The 20,148-nt window shown below is 36.4% G+C and overlaps 1 protein-coding gene across 1 annotated transcript in view; it reads left to right on the forward strand.

Annotated features, from left to right (window-relative positions):
• The window catches only part of LOC104460526 (sister chromatid cohesion protein PDS5 homolog B), a gene marked incomplete at both ends in the record, with an annotated part of 36,166 nt that extends 18,513 nt beyond the window's left edge, over positions 1-17,653 (forward strand). Inside the window, 8 exons of the mRNA XM_010086486.1 lie at positions 3,059-3,182; positions 5,468-5,672; positions 10,101-10,215; positions 11,255-11,387; positions 12,185-12,304; positions 12,637-12,699; positions 15,403-15,548; positions 17,548-17,653. Of these exons, the coding sequence (XP_010084788.1) occupies positions 3,059-3,182; positions 5,468-5,672; positions 10,101-10,215; positions 11,255-11,387; positions 12,185-12,304; positions 12,637-12,699; positions 15,403-15,548; positions 17,548-17,653 (1,012 nt within the window). The remainder of the gene's footprint in view (positions 1-3,058; positions 3,183-5,467; positions 5,673-10,100; positions 10,216-11,254; positions 11,388-12,184; positions 12,305-12,636; positions 12,700-15,402; positions 15,549-17,547) is intronic.
• Between the last annotated feature and the right edge of the window lie 2,495 nt (positions 17,654-20,148).

A 20,148-nucleotide genomic window follows, 5' to 3' on the forward strand; every position in this document is an offset into this window, starting at 1 on the left:
CAGTTTTTGTGTTTGTGGCTTGCATTTGTCTTTTGTCTTGTAAACAATGTATAATTTGCTAAAGATAATTGAATTAACTGGAAGTGGTAGGATTCAGGAGATGTTTGACCTCATGCAGGCCATTAGTCATATAATATCTTGGTGTTACTGTCCTCATCAGCCATAAAAATGACTGTCCCCGTGCCTGTTTAAATCTGCATGTCTGTACTTTTCAGTGACAGTGCAAGGGGATAGGATTTTTTAAATTTCAAAGCATGGTTTAGCGTAGAGTGCCAGGTGAAGACAAGGTCCTACTTGGAAAACAAATAAACAAATCCCTACTCTTGTTCAGCCTTCTCGCTTTGAAGCAGTAGGATTGATAACTTTGTTGAGTTGCTTTTAAGACAACTGATTGCTTTGAGATGTTAGCATATGTAGGTTAAATTCACCAGTGTCAGATTTTTCTAATATTGAATTTTGTCAATAAACAATATCTCAACTGTCCTTTCAAGGTCTTTACTTTTTCATTTTATAAGTCATAAATAGTCCTACAAAATTAAAATTAATGACTATACTAATTTTCTATTTGAAGTTGGGTAAAACAGCTAAGTTGAGTCTTATATGTCTTTGTAGTAGGATTTTAATTTTAATCTATGCTAAGCATAAAATAAGAGTGTTTCAGTATCAAAGGACACTAACTGTTGCTGAAAGTATTGATATTAGATGTGAACCTGAATTGAGATTTTTGTGAAATGCTATCTGCATTTTCCTTAAACTGAAGCTTACCAAGAGAAAAAATACTTAAAAACTTTGCAGTTTAGAACTTCATAGTTCTGTGTTATCAGATGGTGTAGTATATTGTCTATATGCAACATTTTCAGAGGTTATATTGAAACAACACTTTTTATTACATGGAAAATGCTTAGAAAAATGGACACTGACATTTATGGTCTGGAGTAGAAGAAAAAATGTTAACTGCTAGTTTGTAAAGGGACAGAAGATGGTTATGCACCAGATATGTTTTCAAGATGCATTTATTTGAATTATATTTGTGCAGCCCACCACCTTAATTAAGACTGTGTTTTGTATTTGATAACATCATTCCATGTGGTTGCACTTTATTCTCATTTCAAACATCTGATCTTCAGCAATAGTAATAGCACTCCAGGGAACAGATGTCCAAGTCTGTCTTGTATCTCTTAGAGAGCTCCTGATAGGATAAGGGCATCCTTGGTACTAATTTTCAAAATTATTAGAAGTAATCAAAAACTGCAATTATACAGAAGCTTTTATTTCAGCCCTAATAATTGTGTATTTTGGGATAATGCAGCTCAGAAGGCTTTTGGCTATAATAATTTGATAAAAAAAAATCCTCTATTAAGAGTTTCTTCTAAGATAATCCTTTTGGGGAATAACTCAGATGTGATTTTCATCTTCAGCTGTAAGAATGATATTCACAGCTGACACTGTCCTCCTCTTCTTTCCCACAGTATGCACACATGCTTGTGGGTATTTCTGTGACACATATACTCTATGAAGATTTGGCCAACTTTTATGTGAAATATCTTTGATTCAATTTTCAGAATTAAATGTTATAATTACCAAAGCTGAGAAAGATTGAAAGTTCTTAATTTTATCCTTTCCTTTGGCTCAGTCACTCTGTACTTGCAAGTCATTATTGCTTAATTGTCACAGAAGGGCAAAAATTTAATCTTTATTGAGTTCACTTATCACAATAGATGCAAATTAAAGTGAAATTTAGCATTTAAAACTAGATGTTACCATGTTAATCTTCATGGTTTGTTTGAAAGTTAGTGCAGCTTTTGTTCTGTCACTTAATTGCTTATGATCTATATATATTTTTTTTAATGTAGTAGTTTCCATAAAATACTGAGGTGTGTATAAAGCCTGATTAGATAAATTTTAAGCTTTAAGCTCTTTAGGTATATTTATCATCCATTCGGTGCAAAATAATGGCTTTTTATCTCATTCTGTAAATGCTTTTTACAGTTTTCATTATAATAGATTTAAGACTACAGTGTTTGCTCTTCCTAAGTATAAAGGGCAAATTAGTTAACAATATTTGTCCTGCTTAAATGAGTAATTATTTCTAAATAAGAATACAACTTGATTTCTGCTCCAAGTTGTCAGACTTACTACATCTGAGTAGAATTCATTAGTGTCTTAAGTGAGAGATGCATAAAACTTCTTATTTTGCATTTGATCTGAAGAAAGGTGGAAGTCATATACTTTACTGAAAACAATTTTCTAAAACCTGTGAAAGCTCTACTAAGTTTATTAATGCACACATTAAGTGGTCAGTTTGCAAAGCTTATATTGGAAGCTATGTTCTGATAACCTTTGTAGATATGGTTTTGTGTTACAGAAAACCCCATTCATCTTTTGATATGAAAAAGCAAATGGTTGGTGTGTTTTGCTAGGTGGGAATGCAATTTGGGTGTGCAAGTCAAGTAACAATACTTTCACCATGTTGAAAATTTTTTCACTTGCCTAAATCCTTTTTTGCTGTTGTCTTAAAAGTACAATTCACTTAGTAACTTATCATAATAACTAATTAATCTTAATTTAGGTTGACTTGCAGCATGGATTTTGAGCTATCATTGCTAGAAAAACCTTGGCTACTTTGGGGACTAGAAATGGGCTGCTACTTCGGCAGGAGCCCTCTGCAGAAGGAAAACCAGTACGATGAACATAAGTATCTCACAGGCTAAATGAGCTCTTTGAGGGGCAGTTTGGACTGTGTTGGTCCAGTGCACAGCTAAAACTGTTTCACACCCATGTGGAACTTTTAGGAAGTTTAAAGGAATATTTTAATTGCTAAGTTGGGGCAAGGTAATAGGTATATGGTAATAGGCTGTAAAATGAGGTGCCATGGAAACTACTTTTGGTTTGAAGTTACTTCTGCTGTTGATTCCGAGGCGGGGGGACGGGAAAACTATTCCTTCTTTTTAAAGTACCCATTTTTCAGTAATGCAAACTTATTGGGATTTAATTAAATCAAATAATTACATAATTTTTTTACTCATTAACCTTCATAACCCATGTGCTTGTTTTTCAGTAAACCTGATATGTCTCGGTTGAGGCTGGCTGCAGGGAATGCTATTGTGAAGTTGGCACAAGAACCTTGTTATCATGAAATCATCACCTTAGAACAGTACCAGCTGTGTGCGCTAGCCATAAATGTAAGGAAATTAGGTGGGACTTGTGCATTATCAGCAAATGTATGACTATATATGTTGTTCTGTTTGTTGTGTATACTTCTGCTAATCTGTTTTTATGCGAAACGTACAGGCTTGGCATGAATTTATTTTCCCCACTACTTAATCCTGAAAACTGATTTTGGATGAGAATTAGATCTACAGAACTGGGCTGCCTAGTGAGGGAATGCTAACTTAAAGTAGTGAAATGTTAGAATATTGATAAACCAAGGGATTCAGTAGTGATTTAAAATAAAACCTCAGCTTCATTATGACATTATTAAAAGTTGAAATGATATGATATATAAGTACGTTGGACTGTGGTGAAAACAATGACCTTGGTTTCTTCATACTTGGGTAGAATATATTTGGAATGCAGAGGTCTGCAAAGATAGTTGGCATCCTTTAAATATTGTAAGAGATAGGGAGATACTTCTCAGTAGATGTTGGGATCTTCATCCTTAATTTCTGCCAGTGAGCCCACAGTAGCAGAAAGGAAATAACTTTGTAAGTAGAGATATAGAGATCCTCTATGTTCCTGTCTTGCAGACTTAGCAAATTCTACAGAATTGTGTCTGAGGGATACAAGCTGCTTTGCTAATATTTTTCTTTTTAAATACTTCTAAGTGGTGAGCTTCTGATGAATTTGCATTAAATTCAGAGAAGTAAATAAGTAAAACTGGGCTAATGTATGGGGTTTAGTTGCATGCTATTAAAAAAATCTAGAACTTGGTTGAGTTTGATCCCCCTTCCTCTCAGTGAACTAGTGTAACTGAGCTGAATTTAAGGTTATTCTCAATATTAAAAAGTAAATAAAAATAATTCAAATTTGTACCACACAACACCATCAATAACAATCAACTATACCTTCCTTTGACTTCTAAGTCAAGGAGTACATGCTTCCTTGTCAATATACCAACTAGGCACAGGTCTCTTCTAAGGTTTACAAGGGCTTTAGACTTGGGTAATGTTACTGAGCAGGAAAAGGCAGCTGTATCTTAGCCTTCTGCTGGGGGCTGGATTTGCTATAAAGAGTCAATAGATCCTGAGTAGGTCTCACGGTTTGGGTTTGTGGTCTTGGGTTGCTTCAGCTCTGGCGACAGCAGGCATTTCAGAGTTTCAGTCCATAAAGGAAGACTACGTCTTGAAGCACAGAAGGGAAAATGGGTTTTGATTAATGTCGTTTGGATTTAATTTTTAGGTGGGGGGAGAGGGAAGCTTATTTTATCTAATACATGATCTCTTTTGATACCATTTGCAGATTTAGCAGAGCCAGTGTTACCAGTGGCTAGGTTTTGTCTCTGTACTTCCAGTTGGTTGATAGGTGGAAACCCTCTTCAATTCTTTCTGGTTTCAAAACTGTCATTTGGCTAAAACAGCTGTTTATTGCTGTTAATGTGACTTTCTTCATATTTAGAGATAACAAATTATTCCTCTTGACCTTTTAAATATGCCAAGCTGTTTTGGTGGCCTTGTTTACCTTATGCTTTTCTGTCTATTTTTTTTCTGTTTTCATCTCCTGCTTCTGTTAATCTTGATTGCCCTGTGTTACTAAATGGTTTGTGTAGATTGAATGGTGTCTTAAAGTATGTAGGTTATTTTCATACAGAGAAATTTCAAGTTCACATGTTTTCTGGAAATACATTGCATAATAAATTTTATAAGTGCATTTGCTACCTTCATATTATTGTACTTTATGCTATTTGGCAGCTATTAGACACGGGTTATCCTCTTCCATGCTCAGTCATAGTTCATTGGTTTCCAAAGTGTAATGGAAATGCTTGGTACTTTCTTCAGTGTTTAACCTCATCTTATCTGTTCATTCTGTTGAATTTTTTTCAGTTTCTAATATTAATGGCTTGATTAAAACTTGTGAAATTGCAGTAGTAAAATCAACAGAGTGGTTTCTGGTGGCTAAACACTGTTCTGGTGCAGATCTTTGACTTTGGCTCCACAAAGCAAGTAGTCCTATTGCAAACCATGTAATTAACTCCATGCCTCAACACTATACTAAATTAGGCCTTGGGTCCTGAGTGTGAAATTTTCCTGTGCGGTTTCTGAACCTTAACTCTTCTCCTAATTAATTCAATTTAATTGCTATGAATTGGCACTAAAAACATTCTTAAAATTCCTATCTTTCTGTGGCTGTAAGGTCTGAAATTTATTTTTGGCATATTTACCCAGGCTTCCGTGTTTTATTTCAGTCTTTATTACTTTTAGAAAAGCTTACTGTTACCATTTTTGCTTTTGCCTTTTTTTTTTTTTAATAGGATGAATGTTACCAAGTGAGACAAATATTTGCTCAGAAGCTTCACAAAGGCCTTTCTAGACTACGGCTGCCACTAGAATATATGGCTATTTGTGCACTGTGTGCAAAAGATCCCGTGAAAGAGAGAAGAGCTCATGCTAGGCAGTGCCTTGTGAAGAACATAAATGTCAGAAGAGAATATCTGAAGCAACATGCAGCAGTTAGTGGTAAGACAATAGAAGTTGCTTTTTGGTACAAGTGCTATAGTTCAAATGTAAATGTGAGTAGACTGAAAATATTGATGATTTTCAGTTTTTATACATAGAATGGCTGTAAATTTCACTTAGAGACTTCTAACGAAAACTGAAAATAGAGTCCAGATTGTCTTTCGAGCTTTTTTAACAGGCATTTCTGGGATCTTTCAGTTTTGTTAAAAGCTGTGCAAATACTTATGCCTAAGTATATTGGAAGTGAAGTAGTTTTTCAAAGCAGTTATGTGTACTGTTTGAACTTAATGGTTAATTATGTTGCAAGTGAAGTGGCAATGATTAATTTTACTTCAGTAATTAATAATATGCAATATTAATGACATAAATGCTGTACTAAATTGACTGTCTGTGCACTGCTATATTGAGTAGCTTCTTATCTTGTCTTATGCTGGCAAAGGGCTATGTAGGCGCTTCAGGAGGAGTTTATGTAATTCTTTCTTCCCAGTGGCAGCAGTCTGATCATGGAAATGCTGTGTAAGTTATGGACTAACGTTAGCTACTTTTCTTTTAAAAAATCAGCCCTTTTCCCTTTTGATTTACTCAAAGCTACACACATACAGTATGACAACTTTGGTATATGGTCATATGAAAAAGTACACCTTTATGAAGAGCTACAGGCATTTTGAATGAGAGTTTTTGAAAGTTTTATTTTTTAAATAAATTACTGATGGTTTGGCCTTTGAAATGAAGGGGATTTTTTCATCTTGTCTTAGGATAGACCAGACCTGTTTTGTGAATCTGATCTCACAGATGCTGTCAGATGACTGATTTCCTTCTGCATTTATGAATCACAGACTTTATATTAGCTATGCCAGTCTGTGTGTGCCTTAGTCCCCTTAGACTTTGATCAGAGAATAAGTCTGCAGAGAAATCCTTTTGTGTATTGTTAATTAGACTTAAAAAAGAGCAGTGCTTTTCTCCTTCCTCAATAACATGTAAAACAGAAAAATCCATTGAGCAAATGCCTTTAAGTCATCCTAAGACTATTCCTCTTGAAAGTTCAAAACTCTTTTTAGTTATGTAGGAGGAAAGTACCAGAATTCTCATATGATTAAAAGTAATTGCTAATTTCCTAACTGTATTGAGATAGGTGCTGCAAAGTTACTATCAAAAATCTGTAGAAGAACTGAGGAGCCTAGGTGTGTGTGATTCTTTTTATCCAGTAGGACCTCAAAGTGTGCCTGAATATTTTTTTTTTTCTTGCTGAAAGACTTATCTTGAGTGAAGCCATTGATTTTATATGTACTGTAATCCGTGAGGAGTCTGGTTGCAGGATTTTTGGGGGATTACAATGTTAACTTTGTGGCATTCAGATTTATCAGTCTGAGCTTTTAACAAATGTCTTTAACTGTTTGCATCTAAAAAAAAATAACTATTGTAGTAGTACAGCTGAAGGTCAGTTCTGGTAAGAACATAGTATTTAAACGCGTATGTGTCTCCCTCTGTCATTCTCCCTACTGGCCATGCAGTAACTCAGGGTAGTAATGACGATAGTAGCTCCTTAGAAAAGCTTCCACAAAAAAACTAGAGCTGAGAATGTGCATCTTTGATTAATGCAGCTGTTTTTCTGAATCTATAAACGTGTGATTTTGTGATATGTTTTTGTCTTGAAAACTTGGTACAGGTGAGGATGATATCTTTCAGATATTTTGGGGAATTTCAGCATTTGTTGAAAGGACGGTGAACTGCTATATACTTTGCCTAAGGAAAAATTCCTAAGGACTGGTACCAGACAGTACGCACAGACCTCCACACTGAACTTTTACAGGCTGGCAGGAATTTTCTTAGGCCTCTTAAATTCTCTAAATGCTGTTCAGGCTGGAAGCCACTCAGGAAGGTAGTTAATCTTGATTGTGTATCTGTTACTATTTTCCTCTGGGTAGAGACTTGTGTCTTGCATAGGAATCTTTGTTTTTTAAGGCTGGGCTTTTACTTGCAAGTCAGTAAGTGGGAAAAATAACAAGAGTAAAGATGTTTTTTTTTAACAAGTTTATTTCCTAAATGCTTATAAAGGCCTGTCATGAGGGTTTTTGGCACTTTTTACTTTCAAATACTAGTAGTTCATCTCCATAAAGCCACCCAACCTTTTGGGTTGTGTCTTTCTTCATTAGAGATGAGGAAAGAATGTGTAAATACTATTTTTGTCATGACAGGGGTTAAATATAATATGTGTCAATATTTGTCCTTTTCCTGTTTTGTCTGGATCTGGTTCACCTTGTTTTCCAGATCAGGTTGGAATTATTACTATAGTTATAATAGAAATTGTACAAGGCAGGAAGTTAATGAAACACTGCGTTCATGAGCTCTTGATAAGCATTCTATTGAAGGTGCTAATTAATACCAATAATAGGAGGTTGGTTTGCCTGGGACATGTCTAAGGCAAGCCAATATTGGAGGTGTTCTGAAATCATAATTACGTTCTTTTTCTTCCCTGACACATCTTTATTTTTTCATTTGGTTACACAAAGAGCTGCTGGCTAAAATGCAGGACAGTGCTTGAAGAAGTGATGGATATTTTTAAAGTTAATAGTGGACTGTCAATTGAAACACATTAAAAACTTTGCAAAGCACACTGGATTTCAATTACATAAATATAGCTTGAAATAGAAAAATTAGGTGATTTTTATTGTTTCTTTCAAACCTTAGGCTTAAGTCTATGTAGCAGAGATACTACTCTTGCTAATTAACTGCATCAGCTGCAATGACTGTCTAAAAGTGTATCCTTGGAACATGACAGCACTATCTTCTGTGAGCCTTTATTCACTTTGAATGCTTTCGTTGCTATTATGAATGAATCCAAGTATTTTATTTAGGCTGTGCATTATTCCTTTTTATGCAGACCTTTAAGAATGGGATATATTGAGTAAGATTTGACTTATGCATGGCAATTATTTAGTTTAGTCTTGTGAAATCTACAGTAATGATGTATATTTTGACATGCACAATATTTGTCAAGCACATCTCATATAAAGACGCATATTAGAGATTAAAATGTCAGTGTTCTAATATATTTTTAAGTAATTTTCAAATATTGTTATATATGATGATTTACAGATGTTTGGACTAGTATTAATAACCTAATATTGTATAGTTAAAAGCTTACCAAAAGAAGATTTTGCAGACTTGGTCATGTCTTCCATGACCACTCACTAGCTCAAAAATGTGATTTTCCAAAAGAAGAGCCAGGAATTTCCCTCTTTCCTTTACATGTACATTCAAGTGTTTATCCATAGGCATGTTAATACTATGACTTTGCATTTGCCACAAGCGCTCAAGATCAGATGCTTGCACCGTAGTAATATAAATAGAATACTAGCATGCCTTCCTTGCCTAGAGTCCTGACTGTTGCACAGGGTACAAGTTTAATAACTTGGGGGTGCTATGCATCCTCTGGTTCCTCTTAGTCATTAGGCTAAAGCAAGCAGTGTAGATGTTTTCTGTAAAGTGCTTTTTGACTTTTGGTGTACAACTTGTCTTTTTGTTGTCCTTGCCCTGTGGTATATGCGTATATGCCCTTTTAAAATTGTGATTTTCATCATCAAACTCTGAGGTGCTGAAGTTCACTTTGCATAGTGGTAGGTCAGGAATTTGTTTGTTACCTTATGGAATGTGTATTTTGTGATCATAACTCTGAGAGGGTATAGTAACAATGCTTACCTTTTGAATCCCCAAGGAAGATAGGCCAACTGTCATGATGTAGGGAAGACTTTCTCCTGCAGTCCTTCCTTAGGACTACTTACAAGTCTTGAAGGGTGCTAGAAAAAGTTTTGAATGCTTCAAATGTCATATTTCAGTTGTGCTGCTCTGTTCAAGTGGGATTGAGCCTTTCAAACTCAGTCCACTACTACTTTGTTATAGCTTTTGTATTACCTCCTGTTCTTTCTTTAAACATATATGGTAGGCTGGGGGTTGGAGAGCATTGTGGCAATTTGACTGCAAAGGCACTTCTTTCAGTTCTGTTGACAGCAAGGCTCTACACTGCAACGTCTGAAGAAAGAGTGGTAGCTTATCCTGCAATCGTGCTGGTCTCTCGTCTTGCAGTTAACATGGATTTTGTGATCTATCCTTGCTTCTGTTTTTCAGTCTTTTAGAATACAGACTATGAACTAAGCAAAGGATTGGGAGTAGGTGACTATAGCTGTATTCTCAAAGCAGATAGAAAATATGCAGACCTGACTGAGAGATACTTAAAATCTTAATTTTTGCATGCATGAAACATCTGCACATGAACCATGAGATGCACCATCATAAAGAAATGATAGGCCCACATATGCCTAAGGGGTGTCTTAATGTATGCTGACCTTAAATTTGTCTCTTTCCTCTGTAGTAGAAAAGTGTATTTCTTGATATGTAGTCTTCTAATGCATCTTTCCTTCTGCTTTTCAGAGAAACTGTTGTCACTTCTACCAGAGTATGTTGTTCCTTATACTATCCATCTTCTAGCTCATGACCCAGATTATGTCAAAGTCCAGGACATTGAACAACTCAAGGACATTAAAGAGTAAGACTACTTTTGAATAGTGTTATTTCTAGAGTTAAAACAATCTAACTTTATTCTAAGTGAAATTTTAATTCATTACAGTACCCTGATACACTGTTGTTGTAGTTTTGCACAACACTGCTCACTCACTTTCTCCCCTTACCCATCCTGGGGATGGGGGAGAGAATTAAAGGGGTGAAGGGAAAAGAGACTCATGGGTTGAGCTAAGAACAATTCAATAACGAAACTACAATAATATTGGAAATAATACTAGTAATATATACAAGTATAAAAATGAGTGATACTGCTCACCACCTGTTGACCAAGGCTCAGCCTGTTCCTGGCTAATGATCCTGGAGCAATGGAGAGTCCTGAAACTGCACTCCCAGAACGGAGATAAGAGCTCAAGTGTCCAAGAGATCGAGATGACACTGAGAGAGGGGTGACCTAGAGGGAAACAACCCAGAGCAAGGGAGACTTCTGGACAGATCCTCATATATATACTGGGCATGATGTGCATGATATGGAATATACCACTGGCCAATTTGGGTCTCAGTCCTAAACCTAATGTCAAATCCTAGGCTAGTAACTGGGGCTGTGCTCCCTCCCAGCTTCTCCTGCACCTGCAGACACTGGCAGAGCAGAGGTGATGAAAAGTCCTTGACTGTCCTGGCAGAAACTATAAACATCAGTATGTTATCAGCTGCCTTCTCATCAAAAATCCAGAACATAGGTTCTTATTAGCTACTATGAAGAAAGTTAACTCTTTCTCAGATGAAACCAGGACAACTGGCCAGTGCACATAATGATGGCTGTTATTTCTGTAAAATATTGTGAGACATAGCATATATATGCTTTTTTTGTGCTCTCTGTTATCTTACAGAGGAACCTGCACCTTCTGCTCATCCTGCCTTCATTTCTTTTTTTCCTAAGAACTGGTTTCCCAGAGTTAGAATGGTTCAAATTCATAGTACTAGTAAAACTCATTTTCTTGAATGTGCTTTTAAAAATAATTTCTTTAGCATTTTTATTCATGAGGAGTACTGCATTTCTCCTTTAGGTGCCTGTGGTTTATACTGGAAATATTGATGGCTAAAAATGAAAACAACAGTCATGCATTTATCAGGAAGATGGTAGAAAATATCAAACAGACTAAGGATGCTCAAGGACCAGATGATGCAAAAATGAATGAAGTAGGTGATACTTTTTGATTTGAAATTGCATTTCATTCTGGCCTGTGTCTGGAAATGAGTTGCTTTTTGTTTACACACCAACTTTAAAATGTCTTTCAGTAGAATTGTATGTAGGAGGTGATACTTTGTGTGCTGTAATGATTATATTTATTGTATCTTAGATGACAGTTATTTCCCTGTGCTTCAGTAGATCTTGCACATTTGCAAGGGAGTTGTAATAGTTTGCAGTCCTTCTGTTTCTGTCTCAGTAAGATTATTAGATGCTAACTTTAAATATATGTAAACTGTAATTTTTACTGTTTAAATCATTCACGGAAGCGCTGTGTAATATTTTATTTTAAAAATGCAAAAGTAAGCTTAGTATAGGAAGAAAAATACATGCATTAAATGTTTTCAATGTGTATTGTGTAGTGAATGTATCTTGTTTTGAGGTTTTTGCATCACATAATATACAGATTTCTCACTTTTCTGCTTTTCCCACAGGAATGAGTTTTTACTTTTTTAGCTTTGTCTTTGAAACCATGGCATACACTGTCCTTAAGTGTAGAAGATCATGAAAGCTAGCTCTCTTTAACTGCTCGGCCTACAGTGCTTTTGTCTTTTGCTCATATACTTTGGTACCCTGTGACACACTGTTTAAGATGCAGGCTAATGTTAAATGTTTAAGATGATTGCTTTTAAACTGTGACTTCTTGTAGTTCTATGCTCAAAAGATACTGTCTTTTGTCAAGATTTGCAATGAACTTTTGAAGTGTTATTTGTTTGCTGTTTTTTTTAAAAAATTTTGTTATTTACAGAAACTATACACAGTCTGTGATGTAGCAATGAATATAATTATGTCAAAGAGTACAACGTACAGTTTGGAATCCCCTAAAGACCCTGTACTTCCAGCCAGATATTTTACTCAACCTGACAAGGTATACCTTGGCATTTAATTTTTCTTGAGATAAGTCTGTTTAAATCTTTGTTAGTTATAATTCAGGGTGGTTTTTTTTTTTCAATGGTTCTTGTGACTTAAGACCTCTCCCTATTATAATGTAGTTGAAAATATGTGTATGTTTTAAGAAATATTTATATGCATGTACACACACTGATTTCTCCCCCCACCCCAAGATACTGTTGTTCAGTTTTAAAATTTCAAAAGTAATGATGTAAAGAAGATCTTTCAGTAGTACTACCTCCAAAATGTATGTATCTTGTTCATTGATTATTGCTGTGATTTCCCCTCCCTCCTCCCCTTTCTTTACAGAATTTCAGTAACACCAAAAATTATCTTCCTCCAGAAATGAAGTCATTTTTCACTCCTGGAAAGGTGTGTATAGTGGTGGGGGGATGGGGTTGGGGGTTTGGTTTTGGTGCTGTGTTTGCGGTTTTGCTTTGGGTGAGGGTTTTGGGGTTTTTTTTTTGTTTATTCTGTTTTAAAGAAAACTAACATGTAGTTAATGGAACACTTCAGGTTTAAGAAAATGCATTGTTTCTGCCCAAAGAATTTATATATACCAATGGTTAGTAAACAGGTAGAGAGAAAGAGATAGGTAGATGGGAAAACTGCTACTGTCTGTGGTGGGTTGATGGTAATAGCAGGCAAGGCCTGTTGTCTTTAAAAAGGGAGAGTCCAAAAAAACCCACCCATAATATTTAACAAGTTTGCAAAATGGTTAACATATTTTTTCTGCAGAACACTACAATATTGCATATAAAGGGACAGCTATGGAACACTCGTAATATAAATGATTTTTTTAAAAATCACATGAATTAATTTTTTTGAAGCCGAGTTACCATTTCATAGTATCTTAGAAGGCAACAGACTCTTCTATAGTTGTAATAATTTATTCTGTCTAAATATACATTGTATTGAATGGCAGTGTTCTTTCTTCACTAAAACTAAACCCAGATACTCTTCAGAACAAAATTAAAATATAGTAAAGGAAAAGACAAATTATGGTTTTCATCTGGATTAATGTGCTCTGTTCTAAAGGAACAGAGAGAACATTAATTTGCGACCTTGAAAAAGATGTAAAAGTGCAGCATCTTCATTACCCTTAACTTTGCTAATGAAGCATTAGCTGCGAGCTAGTAAATTGCTAGTAGAAGAGGAATGCAAGTTAGGAAAAAATGTGTACATACACGAGCATCTTTCTGACTAGAAGCTGAAAGCCAACATTTATTGATTGGAATATATCATCACTGTATTGTGCATTTGAGTATTTGAACTCCATGGGTTACAGATTCACTTCTTAATGAAGACACAAATGTTTTAAAAAGTAATTTGTATGTCTTCCAATTTCTGATCAGTATTCCATATTAAGTTCTCTTATCCAGGTTTTGACATAAAATATTCTTGCTAGTTTGTCCCAAACTTAATATATTCAGTGTACTGTGACAATATTAAACAAGAAACATGGCTTATGCTATCACAAAAAAATCACAGTGTGTTTGAGGTTGGAAGGGACTTCTGGAGGTCATCTAGTCCAAAGCCCCTGCTCTCTCAGACTTTCCTCGTATGAGAAATGCTCCAGTCCCTTCATTTTAATGCTGGACTCTCTCCAGTAGTTCCATATCTCTCAAATAACCTAATTTGAAATTCTTTTGAATCTTAAGGTAGCTTTCATATTATTTTAAATTTCTAGTGCCAGGTACTCTAGCTCCTTTTTTGTTGTCCTGAAATTTTGTGACAAATAGCGAAGGTGTATTTGACCACCGAAATTTTCAGTTACTTCACCATCATGAGAGCAACATGGAATGAAAGTTGATCTAGGGAATCTTATTTTTGGGAATGGAAGACTAGCTTGTGTGGATGTCAGTGGGGTGGATATAAGCAGGGAACAGTATCTGAGGGCAGCAAGACTTTGAGTGAGTGTAGGTTCTGTGGTAAGGGAAGAACTATTAGTGCAGGTCCTGTTAGTGTTAATTTCTCCTTATTAGGAAGTGTGAATTTGAATGTTTCTCTGCTTTTGAGCTCTTTCTGTTTTTGCTTATTGATCAATGTTAAATTCTAACCCAACAGATATAAATTTTTAAACTGGATTTTATTCACCAAGATTTATTTTTGGAAAGGATATCTGTTTTTGTTGTACTCCGTGCAGAGTGAATCTTTGGTTTAAGTGTAAAATTCCCTCTGGCTATAAAAGTGTAACCAGCACATCTATGGTGCGTATCTCTGGAAAAAGGAACACAAAGCTGCTGTGATGTGCATGATTAACTTTTGTTTAGCTGTCACTAGCTTCAGACATAGCTAGAATCTAATATTGAAACAGAAGATGGATCATTCTAGATAATGAGAAATGGGGGGAATGGTCTTTAATTCAACAATTTGGTACGTGGGTGTTTGGCATAAAGGTGTATGCTCTTTAGCAGTAACTAGACTCTTTCAGCTCTCAAAAGTTAGTATGAGCTGGAGGTATTTGGCGTATCTGAAATAAAATAAATAACATGAAACTCACCAGTGTCTGGAAATTTTGTCACCTATTAAAAGCCTAACATTTTAAAATCTGTGCATGAGGATCAGAATCTTCTCCACAATATTTGATTTTTGAGGCTTTCATTCATTCATTCCCAGTTGAAAGCAGTATGGTTTGCCACTGCAGCTAAGCCCGTTTAATGGCTTCTTTGTGGAAAGGGCTATCCTGCTACTATTTCTGTTTTGTCAGTACACATGCTTATCTGATGCAAATGGTGAGATAGTTCAGGCAGCTAGATCAGCAGAAAGCAAACTGCACAAAAAGTCCTGAAGTGGTCCTGCAAGGTCAGGTGAGCACCCAATACTACCAATGAGAAGAGGACTGAATATAAGGGTAGAGAGAAGAATCCTGTAGGCAACCAGCTATTTGATTACGGCTTTGTCAGCTTCCTTCTGGTGCCTGTTTTAATTTTCATATGAAAATGTTTATAGCTTTGTGTTAAAATTAAGATATTGATCACAGAAAGTGAAATCTGTGACTATTTTAAGCATAGTACATGTTAACAATATCTAAATGTGTAGCTTAAAATAAAGGAAATATATTTTTGGTTTCAGCCCAAAGCAGCCAATGTTCTCGGAGCAGTTAATAAGCCTCTTTCGTCAGCAGGCAAGCAGTCTCAATCCAAATCTTCACGAATGGAAACTGTAAGCAATGCCAGCAGCAGTTCAAATCCAAGCTCTCCAGGAAGGATCAAAGGGAGGTTGGTAGAGAACAAAGGAGCTTTGATATTTCAAGTATTAGTAATGGAAACTTTGAATATTTGTATAATGTTTTCTAAGTGAGAAACAGAATTCTATTATCTTATTTTGAAGTAAAAGTTATGGTGCCACATTGGTATAACTGAAACCATGAATTTGGCTTTCTAAACACAGAAATAAATTTGCTTTAAAAAAAAAACAAAAAACAAAACACAAAAACCAAAAAACCAAATCAAAACAATCAAATCACATCCAGAGTTGACTGTAGGAGAGGAGAGCCTCGAGCCTTATATAAAAAAAATAAAACCCCACCCCTACATGTATATATGTATCTACACGCGTATGTACGTACATTTGCAGTTCCTAGGAACCTTGTGGCCTGCTGTAATGTTAACATGTCATGGACAGTGAGGACTGGTAGGCCATTGTGGTCATCTTGTATAACTTCCCCTGTATAAATTTGTCCTGCACTTTGCTGGACTTGGCAGATAAACATTTTTGGATTTTAGATTCGTTCTGTGATGGATAGGGGAATGTACTGTAATGCTACAGGAGTTGTCTTCTTGTTAGCTGTCTTTAAAAAATATAGCTTATTTTGTGTCAATTTCTTAGGTTATTCATCAGTTACTGTATCTTTTATGTTCATTTTTTAACTGAAAGTCACATTATAATTGATTTTTTTCCCAGACATTTAGAGATTGAGTAGCCTCCACTATTCATATTTTCTCACATTAGTTCAAGACTCTGAGGAAAAGTTATGTTTGGAAATAAGACTTCTCATTTGGTGCTTCTGTGACTATTTAATATATGATACTAATTTTAAATATAGTCCAATGTTTTACAAGAAATACTTCTCAACTTCATGGAAGGGCTTATGTCTTAAAAGTCATGCAGGTTCACATGCAGAAATACATTATTGGCTAAAGACAGGTTGGAATCTGGATTCTTTTCTATGTTGACTGAAATGAATTTGAGACCAATACTGTTGTACATCCAGTTATTTTTTAAAAATGCTACACTCACAGCCTGACCTGTTCTGTCATCTTCATGATCTCCTCAGTTCACCTAAGTGAAGCTGAATAGTGTTTTGAGTGGTGATACCAAAGAATAAAAGTCCTCTAGAAGTGACGGTAACGATTCAGTATGCATGGTGTTTCTAGTGGAGTCTGTCTGAATATATGCAGGCAAGCTTGCATCTATTAAGATGATGTATAAAAATTGAGCTTCTGATTACATCACATACGGATTTTATACTTGTAGGAGTGAGAACATCTTTCTCAGTCTATGCAGCGCCCTAAGGCCATGCAGTTAAGAGTTTGTGTATTTGAATACTGCTTTTCATTTCAGCATATAGCACATTTCTTTTCACTAGAAAGGGTGTGCTGTTATTTAAACACGTTGCTTCTACCTACCCCAGGGCAGATGAGATGAAATGACTTTTGTGTATTGGCTTTTGTATATTACCTTTTATCTCTGGGTCTCAATGTTTTACATATGCAGGAGGTAGTATTGTCCATGTTTACATATGTAGAAACTGAAATAAAAATGAAATTGCTGCCCCAAATAACAAGAGAAAGCTGGGGGATGAACTGGTCTCTGAAATTCAAATCTGCTGTTTTATTGCCTGAACAATTGTGCATGCTTTGGCTGGTCTATCTGTGGGAATCTTTGATTGGTATATGAAACTGTATGCAAATATATACAGACATACAGATCTCTTGTAACTCAGTAAGGCTCCTCTGTTTCAAAAAGCTGCTTATCCTTCCCAGTGAAAAAAGAAAATTCAACTTGGCTTATGATTGACACCTCTGTCCTGTGACTTACATGTTCTGGCTAGTGATATGTTGTGCCTATAGCAGCCAGAGTGAAAGGTTCGTTCTGCCAGATTGTTCATGGTTTAGGAATAGGTTTCTTCTGAAGATTGTTGTTCTAAATATTTTTTTTTAAACAATTGCCCACTGTATTATAACAGTGAGGAGTATAACTGTTTATTCATTCTAGGCTTGACAGTACTGAAATGGACCACAGTGAAAATGAAGAATTCACACTGGCTTCACCCTTACCAGGGAAGAAAACTGACAAAAGGGACGACTCTGATCTTGTAAGGGTGAGCTGTTCGGTTGCATTGCTGATGTGCCATTTTAAGTCACCAGGACTTTAAAATAAAAATTAATGTGGTGGTACTTGATATCATTCAAGAAAATATGCTGAAACATGAGACTGAGTTGATGATGTAAACTACTGGAAAATATGTTTAGAGTTGGATATGAAAATGCAATGAAAAAGAAGTTCAGTTTGTCTGTTTTTCATGTGTACGTTACATTACCTTTGCATCATACTGACAACTCCTGTAAACTTTCAGGATTACTAGTTATTATTTGCAGGATATTGATAATATTGACAGGGGTAGATTAGGCTAGACCTAGGTTGATGAGAATTACCCCACAATTTGTTTAGTTCTCATGATTTGTTGATGAAGCGTTTGAGACATTGTTCAAGTTGATAGCTTCCTTGTACTTGTGTTCCCCAATATATAGTAGAGGTTTTTTTGTATGTATTTTTGATGTTTACTTGAAGTATAGCTTTGGAAAAATTAATTGGATTAGTTTGAGAATGATCAACTATACTGGGGATTGGGGGAGTGGTTTAACCTGTCTGAAATTTCAGATTGCTTTCTGAGGTTGTAAAAGTCAGTATTGTATATAGTTTCTTGCTTGTAGCTAGCAAAGTGATAATACCTCATGACATCATTAATGTATTATAATTCTCACCTTTTTTTGTACTGTCCCATCACTGGTGCTAAGGCATGTTCTCCTTTTCCAGTCAGATGTGTTTTCCTTTCAATAGCTCTAAGGAATAGCAGCTGTTTGTTCTCTGGTTATCTAGAATACCAAGAGGGCATCATGATCGTAGAATCACAGAATGGTTTGGGTTGGAAAGGACCATCGAGTTCCAACCCCCCTGCCATGGGCAGGGACACCTTCCACTAGACCAGGTTGTTCAAAGCCTCATCCAGCCTGGCTGTGATTTGACATTTAGAAGTTCAAGACAGTGTTATCTCAGTAGCCATATGGATTCTGTTTTCTTGCATGCAACTTGTACTGTAGTGAAGGCAGGAAAATGCTTGCTCCTGAATGCTAGGTATCCCAAGCAGAAGTTGCAGCGTGATTTCAAAGCTGTATAATCGTGTGTAATATAGTCTTCAACGGGCTTTTAGGGCATAGTGAGCTAGCTAACTGATACTTATAGACCAATACAATCCCATAGGATGTAAAATAGTTGTAATGATTAACAACCACGTTGCCTATGCTGTTATATAAACTGTTCTGTGAGAACATGGGAATCCCAAGGGGTAGCAGAATGGTGTCATTGCTATGCTCTTTTACAGTGTCAGGATCATTCAGGAGAAATTACATGTGTGTCTACCTCAGAAAGAGAATTTAGTGAATGACCATTAACCAAGGCCTTTGAGAGTGGTAGCCTTGTCCTTACAAATTCTTACTGATGGTTTTATGTATTTCTGTAGATCAGTAATGCTAAAGATTCCTAATGAGGATATAAAAACTGATTTGGACTCTCACTCAGATGTAGTGCTTTAATACGTTAATGAAATTATAAACAAGATAAATATTGTGTCAAGCAGTATTTACACCTCTATCTGAGAATACGGAAAAGTAAGCCACCAAAGAAAATTATAATTGTATTGTAATTCTAAGAGCAGTTAAAATAATAATAATTTCACATACCACTAGTAAATTTCAGTTCTTTGTGCCTTAATAACATTTAGCAGTCTGTAAATTTTGTAATAATACGAACAAGTTCAGATTTGTTACAGTTGGATTTCATGGAATCATAGAATGGTTTGGGGTGGAAGGGACCTTAAAGATCATCTAGTTCCAACCCCCCTGCCATGGGCAGGGACACCCTCCACTAGACCAGGTTGCTCAAAGCCTCATCCAGCCTGGCCTTGAACACCTCCAGGGATGGGGCATCCACAACTTCCCTGGGCAACCTGTTCCAGTGTCTCACCACCCCCACCATAAAGAATTTCTTCCTAATATCTAGACTATATCTGTCCTCTTCCTGTTTAAATCCATCACCCCTCATCCTGTTACTACTTGTCCTTTAAAAAGTCCTTCCCCATCTCTCCTGTAGGCCCCCTTCAGGTACTGGAAGGCCGCTATAAGGTCCCCCTGGCGCCTTCTTCTCTCCAGGCTGAACAACCCCAACTCTCTCAGCCTCTCCTCATAGGGGAGGTGCTCCAGCCCTCTGATCTGGACCCGTTCCAACATCTCAATGTCCTTCTTGCATTGGGGGGGCCCATACCTGGACACAGTACTCCAGGCAGGGTCTCACGAGAGCAGAGTAGAGGGGCAGAATCACCTCCCTCGGCCTGCTGGCCACACTTCTCTTGATGCAGCCCAGGATCCAGTTGGCCTTCTGGGCTGTGAGTGCACACTGCCGGCCCATGTTCAGTTTTTCATCTACTGATATCCCCAAGTCCTCCTCCTCAGGGCTGCACTCAAGCCATTCCCCGCCCAGCCTGTATTTGTGCTTGGGATTGCCTCGACCCATGTGCAGGACCTTGCATTTGGCTTTGTT

Source organism: Pterocles gutturalis, unplaced genomic scaffold (assembly GCF_000699245.1).
Source record: "Pterocles gutturalis isolate BGI_N339 unplaced genomic scaffold, ASM69924v1 scaffold7891, whole genome shotgun sequence".
In the NCBI taxonomy this organism is placed as follows: Eukaryota; Metazoa; Chordata; class Aves; order Pterocliformes; family Pteroclidae; genus Pterocles; species Pterocles gutturalis.